We start from the raw sequence: 11,071 nt of genomic DNA on the forward strand, positions 1-11,071 counted from the left end.
CGACCAAACTGAATTTGAGGTTCGTATTATAAATCAACTAAATTAATATCGAATATAGAATATATTTTAATTAATTAATAAACAACTGTAATGGTTGTGTTAGTATAAATTTAGCTTTATTAGATCATTTATTGAATGCTTATTATGCGGTTTTCAGTACAATAAACGGATACATTGCTGACATATGTCATAGTTAGCCAATAATTATACTACAAATAGAGAAAATAATTGCTGTTAAAGTACAGATATATAAGTAAAAGTTATGTAATTTAGTTTTTGTAGTAATAGTAGACAGGAAATAGTCCACCTTTTTAAAAGTAGAGAACTGTTGACTATATGATGATCAGCAGGGTTATTATAAATGATTCGAGAAACGAATTGGGAAACTGTTATGTTTCTCTGGGCACATGTCATATATATAAATAAATAAATAAATAAATAAATAAATAAATAACTCGGTGCACCATTAAAGTAATCAGTCACTACATCGTTTTTCATCGTATTTTCGTTTTTGCGAAAACTTAACATAGTGTTTTCAACGAAATGACACAATAAACGTCATTTTACTTAAAATAACATTAGTCTAGCAGTGGTAGTACCAGGTAGTAACTATTAGTTATTTTAACTAAAAACTGATATTTACGTAATTTTGTTAAAAAATTCATGGACGATTATTGAAACAAAACATTATTATTACCACTTGATGTAACATGACCTATTCATTGTGATTTCATAGAAATAACTATATTAGATGATCACAAAGACGTAAATACGACAAAAATCGATGTAGTCAACAATAATCATTGTTAGTTCAAACAATAATCATTGTTTGAATGGTACACTGAGATACATAATAAGGCTGCAGATGTTAATGATAATAACCGTGATCGACGGCTTAACTTGCCCTTGGAAGTATCTAACACCACCAGGTAGGTATTCTATGACCATATGCCTAATATTTTAACCCGTGATCAACAGCCACTAACTACTGGATTAACGAGCAGTCTCAACTAAATTCTTTGATTGCACAAATTAGCACTCCCATCTCAGTTAAGTCATTAATTGGAGAATCTCACAAGTCTCATCAGGCGCTAATGTGTCGCACGTATCATTAATATCCGCCGCGGTGTCTGACACTAAATACCACTATGTTCTAGACATTGTCGAGCAATTACTTTATTTTTTATCAACATTTCGACTAAAAATATATTTTTACTGTCTTGGACTCAGGATAATGAATATTTTTTTCATGGTCGTACAGCTATTATTCCCCCTGAAAATTGTTTGACAAGGTTACCTTAAAAATATACATTCTTTATCTATTCTGCAAAAATCAACTCAACAACAACAACTTCAAGTAGCGTGAACACCGTCACGCTGCTTAACAAACAACTGAGCTCTAGCACACTATGTCCAGCAGTGGACACATAATGGTTGATAATGCAAGTCTGATGAGTCAAGATGGGTAGGAATCACAACGGCCATAGGTAGGTAGATGCATGGTATTTATTTTTTGACAGAATTGTCCACATTGAGGAACATTTCAAAATTGTATAAAAATAGATATTTTTTTTATAAGCCACAATAAAGAGAAGCGTAACTGATTTCCGTCCAGTTTGAATTTTTTTATTATATTGTATTCTCTAGAATTTATTCACACCTAAAGTTTACAATTTCTAGCAAAACGAGTCTTAAAATCTACACTATGTTTCACTCGTAATCCTTCGAATATACGGCTAAGGTAAACGCAGTAAACTTCAGTCTAAGCTTTAAATTAGCAAGTCGCTAACGAGAGTTTTTGGTTGCTTCCTTTTGCGATGTAATCAGGGATGTCCTTACACGTGGAACTCAAACTTAATTTGGAAATTCAATTCTTACCGTGTATTTCGGATGCTGTAAACTTATAATAGCTTTGGTAAACTTTCGCTGAAAAATTACGAAAAATATATTTCGAGTAAATCAACTAAACTTTATTTGAGGGAAAAATACAAACCAATAACTTATATGCTTTTATATCTTACTAGCTGATACCGCACAGTTTCACCCGCGTGGTTCCCGTTCACGTAGGAATATGGGGATAATATATATAGCCTATAGCCTTTCTCGATAAATGGGCTATCTAATACTGAAAGAATTTTTCAAATCGGACCAGTAGTTCCTGAGATTAGCGCGTTCAATCAAACAAACAAACTCTTCAGCTTTATATTATTAAGTATAGATATACAGGTTATCCAGTAAATAGTACTACATACTCTCAAGACTTACTAAAATAACGCAATATATGTTTTAAATTTAAAATTTTACGGTTTTTATGCAATATTGATTTTTGTGCAAAATACAAAGTTTGGTAGACCTTGATGTCAGCTATCACCATCTAGAATATGTCGTATCTACTATTTACGGGACACTCTGTATAAAAACATTGGCAGACGCCCCACGGTTTCCTGTTCCTATGGGGCAACGGGGATATAATAAAGCTTTTCATAATAATGACAATGACACTCACAAATAACGTGGCCTTCTATCGGTAAAATATTTTTTTAAGTCGGGTCATAGATCCAGAACCCTGCAGCCTCATAAACTTTACCTCTTTGTAATTATTTTACAGAGACCGTAATTCCAGTTTGAAGAGCCAATGGACGTTGGGATTCCAAGGTACTGAAATGGCGACCCCTCACTATAAAGTTTAGTGTTGGTCGACTACCGTCCAGGTGGACTGAAGACATCAAGCGACTCGCAAGAAGTCGCAGGGACTAGCTGAATGCAGGCGGCTTCGTATCGTGATGTATGGAAGTCCATACAAAAGGCCTATGTTCTGCAGTGGAAGTCCATCGGCTGATTTGATGATGATGATGAATTAATAAATAACCGCGTACCAACTAAAACTGTATAAAAGAATCGCTATAGAACTATATTATCGTTTATATGCTCATTGTTAATTCTTCACTAGGAGCCAGAGCCTTAAGCTTGTAAGAACAATCTTAATGAGTAGGGCGAAACTCGTTAGAGACTCTTTAAGGAAAACTTTTCCGTATTCTATGGGCAGCCAAAGCGCTGATAACGACCGAATTGTCGAGTTTCGTGATTCTTTTGGTACAAGTTTTTCACTACATACCCATTAACTATTAATTACTAACACAAGTATTTTGATAGCTTAATTGGCACCTATTCAGTAGGTATGTCTACAAATAAATAAAATTGAAAGGTCTGTTTGTAATTTTGAATTAACCCTTACAAGCTACAACGCTGTTTTTACACCCAGGTGACTCTGTTTTGTGACTTTATCTTTTTTCGTTTTTAACGCAATACCTTGAGATTTCATGTATTATCCCATTTTTTTTATTCTCTACAAGTAAGCCCTTGACTACAACCGCACCTGATGATAAGTGATGATGAAATGCGAATGCAATGCAAGATGGAAGCGGGCTAACTTGTTAGGAGTAGGATGTAATCCACATTCCTTTCGGTTTCTACACGACATCGTACCGGAACGCCTAATCGCCGAAGCCTCCGACCAGCCAGACCTGGATCAATTAAGAAAACCTCAATCGGTCCAATTAAGAAACCTCAATTAGTCCAGCCGGGGATCGAACCCAGGACCTCCGTTTTGTAAATCCACCGCGCATATCACTGCGCCACGGAGGCCGTAAAACGGTCCCATGTCGACAGTGACACGTGGGGAAAGAAGTTTTCTGGTTTATACTAAATAACAGTTAACAGCCTTACACTAAATGCATATACATATAAAAGTATTTACGGTACTTATTATAACAAAAACGCCATTTTTTTATTTAAATCTGTCTGTAAGTCAATTTGTTTAGGCCAGTCTCATAAATAGCTAGACCAATTTTTATGGAACTTTTATTGGCAAGTAGCTGATATTATAAAGAGTAACGAAGGTAACGGGAACTATGTGGCCGAAACCGCGAACCGTTCATTAGTTAAAATCCAAATATAAGGACCTATAAGGAAAAATATTATTTTATTAATGATCAATACAAATCTGAATCAATACGAAAAATAATTGCTATTTCAAGTAAGTCCTCAAATACGAGATAAGTTATTTGAATGAATGCATGAAAGAAGAAGATTTAAAATATTGAAGAAAATTAGGAAGTAAAATATGAGTAAAGAATTCAACGAAGAAAAATATGTAGAACAATAATTTTGTTGCAGAAAATATATGTAAAGTAAAAATTCTTAACTTGTTGTGCTTGCGAATAACTCTATACAATTATAAATAAATTGTTCTCTTATAAAGTCAAAGTCAAAGTCAAACTTCATTTATTTTAATTAGGCTTAGTTTACAAGCACTTTTGAAAGGTCAAGATTATGTCATAATTTAATTTAATTTAATGGTGGTAATAATAGTCGAAAACTTAAAACTAAAGTTACGAGGGTTCCAAACGCGCCTTGGTCCGAGAAGAGCCCACAACAAACTCAGTCAAGGTTTTTTTTTTGTTTACCACCATTTTACAAACTTATTTAAAATTAAGCACACAATCGTATATTACAGTTTAACGCCAAGCTTTTTTATCACTAATATAATCATTTACACTATAATAAGCCTTTCCTAAAAGCTTGCGTTTAATTGCATTATAGAAATGCTCTCCTTCCTTCATAGAAGGTTGTCCAGTTTTTGTACATCTATCTATAAAATAACAAATAAACGAAATCACGCACAATTGCGATGAGTATCATCAAATATCGTCGATACCGTCTTAGTCATATAATAAAAAGCAATAAAGGGAAACTGGGATCGCAACAGATGCTTTAGCAATAATGATGCGGAAAAAATCTTATTTTAGTTTCTCGGAATCGAAATATATCTACTAACGAATGTATTTCAGTGATCTATTAGTGAATTACAAGTATTGTTATTAAATATTGCAAAATATATGCATTCAGAACATGCAGAACAGGTTAAATATTTATATTTTTTTGTTAAGTTCTCAAATGTCCCGCAACGGGATGGTTGATTGTTTTTAGGGTTCCGTAGTCTACAAGGAACCCTTATAGTTTCGACATGACCGTCTGTTCCTCCGTCCGCGGTTTAGCGCAGAGACTATTACTACTAGAAAGCTGTAAATTAGCATAAATATGTAAATTATAAATGTGAACAATTAAATCTTGAAAATTATTATTTTTTAGGTTACCTCCCCAATATGTAAAGTGAGAATATTTTTTTTACTCGTTTAGTTCATAGTGTGGGATATCATTGGATTGTTCTTTAAAAGATATGAGGGGTCTTCTTCCAATACTTTTCGATTTAGGGATTCGTTTGTAAAGTATTAAGCTTTTAACAGCTAATTTTTGTTGGAGTCAAATGTACCCTTTACCGGTTATTTATGGATAAGTAAAAATTCACAAAAATAGGATATACAATGAAATTACAAGTAAAACTATAACGGCTAATTAGAAATCGCTATTTAAAGAGTAAAATAGTAAACCAACTTAAAAAACGTAGTTGGTAATCGAAAATTGCATACTAATTCCGTTGTTAATTAAAAAGATAAAGTTGTCAGTAATATAACTCAGAGTTTGTTAAAATTAGAAATATAAAATTTAGGATTTGGATATTAATTTCGTCCATAAAATTAAAAAAAAAAAAAAAAAATTTTTGAGTTCCTCTCTTACGTACAAAGTGAGGATAAGTTTTTCATCGTCTATCTTATAGTGTGGGGTATGGTTATCGGTATTTTTGTGCATTACAGAAGGGATTAGTGTTAACTTAATCTACGGAACCCTACTCTGCGCGTGAGCCGACACGCAGAGTTGGCCCGTTTTTTTAATAAATTTCTGTTTGGCTTTATCCGCCTGATTTTTTGCTGAGTTATAAGTTAAATAACAAATAAAAGTCTCCTCAAAAAATTGCTTTTTGTAAATGCAATAACACTCAGTTTATCTTTGCGAGATAAACCCTGTTATAATACAAAAGATCGTACTTTAAATACTTATTTAAGTAATTCGATAAAAAGGTTACCAAAGTTATATTGATTGGAGCAACTTTTTCTACCTACTTACATTTCGTTGAAGTAAAATGAAAATGGCGAATTTTTACTTTCTCGACAAATAGCCCAAAGGTCCAATTCCGTCATAAAAGTCACATCTTTGTGAGTAACGAGATAACTTACGAGGAAAGAAGTTTGCTCCTTTTTTTGCTCCGTTACACATCTCGAGAAATTTTATGATAATTTTTACTGTTACTAACATGGATGTGAATACATTGGATGACATTTTAAGGGGCTATTTTATGAAGCCCCCTTAGTTCAATGATTGACCTTCGTGGCTGGGGATGACAAAGTCCTGGTTTCGAATTCTTGATCGGTCAATGAAATTTATTTAAAGTAAAAAATACACCTTTACTAAAGCCATACTCAAGAAGTACTGTTTACCAACAAACAAATTAAAAATGAGGGTATAATTTTTTTGTATTGCTAATAATTATTATAATTAAGATGTGATTTAAATTAACGAAAATAAATTTGATTAACAAGCTTAAAACAATTAAATATAGTTAATTTATTATAAATAACATTTTATAAAAACAATATATAATTTAAAATAAAAAAGTTATGAAATAACATGCATTTTCTACTCCCATTTCTAAATTGTTTGTTAGTAAACAATATTCCTCGTTTATGGCTTTAGTAAAGATTTTAATAAAGCAAAAGTGTGCCATTAGAAACTTATTTAAAGTAAATGATGACAGTTTCTTATGGCACACTCATTGGCATTGGCATGGCATCATTAGCAACCCACATTCGGCTCACTGTTGAGCACGAGTCTAATCTCAGAATGAGAGGGGTTAAGCCAAGTCCACCACGCTGAGCCAATGCGGCTTGGCAGACTTTACACACTAGATAATTAAGAAAATTCACAGGTACGCAGGTTTCCTCTCGATGTTTTTCCTTCACCGTTTGAGACGCGTGACATTTAATTTCTTAAATTGCACCTAACTGAAAAATTTGAGGTCCATGCCCCGGACCGGATTCGAACCTATAACCTTCGGAATCGGAACCTCACCGGCTCTATAAATATAAGCTTAAGTAATTCATCTTATACCTTGTAGCTCACACAAGTAACATTGCACCATTGTAGTTTTGGTGCACGTATGCGGTTGTCCGCTGCGCAAGGTTCACAGCATAAACATAATATAAACACTATCACAATAGCTCCCAGACGAGGGGAGGAAGTCAAACATTCGATTGTCGTACGGCTACCCCCATGTAAACACCTTGAGTTGGGTAAACATTGGCTACACACATCACTTGCTATGCGACGTTCGTACAACTCGCATCTCTGGTGCCGGTGATTAATTTTAATTTTAAATTTAGAATTATTTTATTTGATAATAACAGTGAATATTTGCGATTGGTTTCATTTGATGGATTCAAATTTAGAATCATTAATTTATTTCTTCATGATAAATTTAAATTAAGAATCAATCAGACAGTTTGTTTGACGCAATTAGGTAACAGTGCATAATTATTTTAGAATTTAAACTATCATGAGTGTTGTTCACATTAATTTATTTATTATGAAACTTATCGGGCATACTCCGACGTTATTTCCCGTCAGTTCTAGCCGCGTTTCACTATAAATAAATTAAAGTGAATAATTAACAGCTGCAAATGAAACATTATATCGCTTAAAATAGAAAAATAAATCAAGTATGTACAGTGATAAAGAAAATAGCATAATTAACATTAAAAGTGTAATTAAATGTAAATTGTAATAGAAAAAAGAATTTTCATATGAATTTTATTATTTTTTTATTAATTAATAATCAAAATTTGGAATTTGTTTAAAACGGAATTAACAAAACATCAGTTTAGTATAACATTGAGAACATAAAGTACTTAAGCTACGCTTAAGCTTGTATAACAACAAATATTTTGATTGTTCACAGTGTTTTCAGAAAGGGTTTTTCCATTTTTTTATATTGTAGATTTTCTTGGCACTTATAGTCTACGACTTCGATAGTATACTGATGTATTAGCCTTGTATTTTTATATTGTTTTTAAATGTTCCATTGTTTACCACATAACGCTTTGACTAAGTATTAATATTGATTTAGTCTATTTACCTTGCGTTTTTTTACTTTTATAATTTAAATTTATTTTATCTTATCTCATGTTTTAATATTCCAATTAAGAAATTTAAAAATATATTATAATAGCATAGATTATTCGCATTGTAATTTATTACGCGTACTGTAATAAATTAAAAAAATTACATAATAACACTGCTCCTTGTATGGAAAGTGTGTTATTATAATATAACTTTTTTACTAAGTATTATAGCTCAGTTAGAGCTCTGGGTTCTTGATTTTTTAACAATGTTTTGTTTATATTTATCTAAATAGTAAAATTTCAACTTGGTATATTTTAATTAAAAAAATAATTAATGTAATTAAAATGCATTAATTAATTAACACATTTTAATTACATTAATTAACCGACATGGTTGTACGGGTGTCAATCTTTGCCTGTTGGTATACACTCGAAAAAATATTGTATTTCGTTTCGTGATATAACTTTGGTGCCACTCGAATTACACTATTGATTTAATTACAAATTTATATTTTAACTACAATTATTTAATGAAAATTATCTTCACAGTGTAATAAAGTGTCAATTTGAACCGAGAAATACGCTTCAAAATAACGCGAGAGCGCTTAGAGATAAACTCGGGTGCTCTTGAAAGCGTTTAAGGGAGGCTGGAGCGCTCGAGACGGCAAGACGGCGTGAGCAACAGAGTGTGCGTTTTGTAAAACTCTACTGTAACGAAGCTTGTTAGCGTACTTTTGTAAGAGACAGTCAGCTGCAGCGAAGACACCTACCGGGGCGACGGGCGCGCAAATGGAACTAATGAGTTCTCTGTTGTTATGCGCCCTTGTAGCGTTCCTGCCGCAAGCTTTAGGTGAGATACTTCGCGTTTTTACGTTTTAGAGTTCCGTACTGCAAAATAATAAAAACGGAACCCTTGTTGTATCACTTTGTGATCGGTCCATCTGACGGCTGTCTTTTTTTTTGTATTATCTACAGGTTAGCCTTTGATTACAATCTCACCTGATGGTGAGTGATGATGCAATCTAAGATGGAAGCGGGCTAACTTGTAAGGAGTAGGATGAAATTACTGCTTTTGGTTTCTACGCGACATCGTACCGGAACGCTAAATCGCTTAGCGGTACGTCTTTGTCGGTAGGGTGGTAACTAGCCACGGCCGTAGCCTCCCACCAGTCAAAACTCTACACAACTACATACTAAATTGCAAAATTGCATACTAATTTCGTTGTTAATTAAAAAGGTAAAGTTGTCAGTAAGGTAACTCAGAGACTGTTAAAACTAGAACGCTGAAATTTGGTATTGGTATGTATATTATGGGATTAAAGTGCCAAATTAATCTACGGAACCCTACACTGCGCGTGACTCGAAACACACTTGTCAGATGTAGAAAACAACCAATGTCTAATTAATCACATAAAATGTGACAAACCGATCCATAAGAAAAGAAAATAATTTAATCGGTACTGATGTAATAGATAAAAGATAAAACGAGCATAGATAAGGGTAGATCAGTAAAACCAATTAATAATCTAAAATAACAAAGTCAGGATTAAAATGATAAATAAAATATTAAATAGATAGTTTTTCTGAAAGTTATGAAAAATAGTAAATAACTTGTTCTTTAATCTTTATCACTATTATATTGTTGTTTAGGTTGTTTCTAGTTCAAGGGTGGTTTTTTTCGCCAATTTTTTTTTAAATACACGGAAAAATATGAATAACGTAAATAACTTTAATGACTCTTTTGTCTCTTTTGTTAAATGGTCACGTAGCATTATGCTGAGCTGGGGCCATTTTCTGGGTTATGCCACACATCGCAGGGTATTGTCCTGGATGTCCTGGTGTACTGGAGATATTGTGATGTGTAGCATAATTTTAAAATAAACGCATTTTTCTTTTTCTTTCTTTCTTTCTTTTTTGTGTGATTATTGAAAAAAAAATCATATCCGTTGAATCTCCTAATTTACAAATGCTTTTATAATGAGTTAAAGTAATTGTATTAAAATTTTATTGTCAAAAGGTCATACAAGAAGAACTTCATTTGTCAATGGATACAACGACTCTCTAACAATAAGGAGGAAAATTAGCTCCATCGGAAAGAACGTAATCCTAAACAAGGCATCCCAGCATAATACATTCAAAGATTTGCAATCAGTACTTATGGATCCGGATTGCAGAGGGTGCTACGTTTGTATGGAACGAGCTATGAACGCCAATAAACCTCAAATGCATATGATGGATCCTATCAGTACTGAAGACTTTCAAAACGATCGTAACTTAATCGATGTGAGTAGACGAGACAAACGGGCAGCTATAGACACTACTACTGGAAAGAAGTATAAAAGAAGCAAGAAAGATAAAAAAGAGAAAAGGAATAAAGGTGTTACGGTTATAAAATACAATGAAAACGGTAAAATGTTATTAAAAGTTAAAGAAACAGACACAGTGTTAGATTTTGAGAACAAAAGTGCAAAAGTCACTACATGCGAAATATATAGCGTTGAGAAATCCTTTTCATGTGAATCGCCAGAAGCTAATTTAATTTTGACCGATTCCAGAAAGAAAAAGAATAAAAAAGATAAAATGGGATACGGAAAACGAGAGACCACAATACTAGAGCCGGTGAAACCAGTAATGGCTCCATTTTATAGGAAAACTAATGAAGATGCTTACTATGTTGATCAAATTCTAATACCTTCAATAGAAGACATGTATTAGGAACATACTTGATCTTAATTATCTAGTAATGTGTTTTTTAAATAACTTTGAATTCTTACATTTGTTGATAAACTTGGAATTATTATTGAAATAAATAAGAATACTTTTTCAATGGTATTTATTTACAATACACGCTTCTTTCTGCCCTCGGGTTCCATCAGGTGATTCTTCTGCGCTCTCATAAGGCCCCTGGCGCCGCCGCTGAAATTCCATTAAGGATCCTACGGCACAAAATACCAGTCAGCTTGTAGTTAAGCAGAAGTAGACACATAATTTTAATA

At 32.9% G+C, this 11,071-nt stretch overlaps 1 protein-coding gene across 1 annotated transcript; it reads left to right on the top strand.

Annotated features, from left to right (window-relative positions):
- The first annotated feature begins 8,633 nt into the window (after positions 1-8,633).
- LOC112045419 (uncharacterized) lies at positions 8,634-10,814 on the top strand. The gene is made up of 2 exons (XM_052886695.1): positions 8,634-8,937; positions 10,093-10,814. The coding sequence occupies exons 1-2, from the start codon at positions 8,865-8,867 to the stop codon at positions 10,788-10,790; spliced, it is 771 nt and encodes a 256-aa protein (XP_052742655.1). The 5' UTR covers positions 8,634-8,864; the 3' UTR covers positions 10,791-10,814.
- Positions 10,815-11,071: the final 257 nt, after the last annotated feature.

The sequence above is a fragment of the Bicyclus anynana genome, chromosome 17, assembly GCF_947172395.1.
Source record: "Bicyclus anynana chromosome 17, ilBicAnyn1.1, whole genome shotgun sequence".
Taxonomy (NCBI): Eukaryota; Metazoa; Arthropoda; class Insecta; order Lepidoptera; family Nymphalidae; genus Bicyclus; species Bicyclus anynana.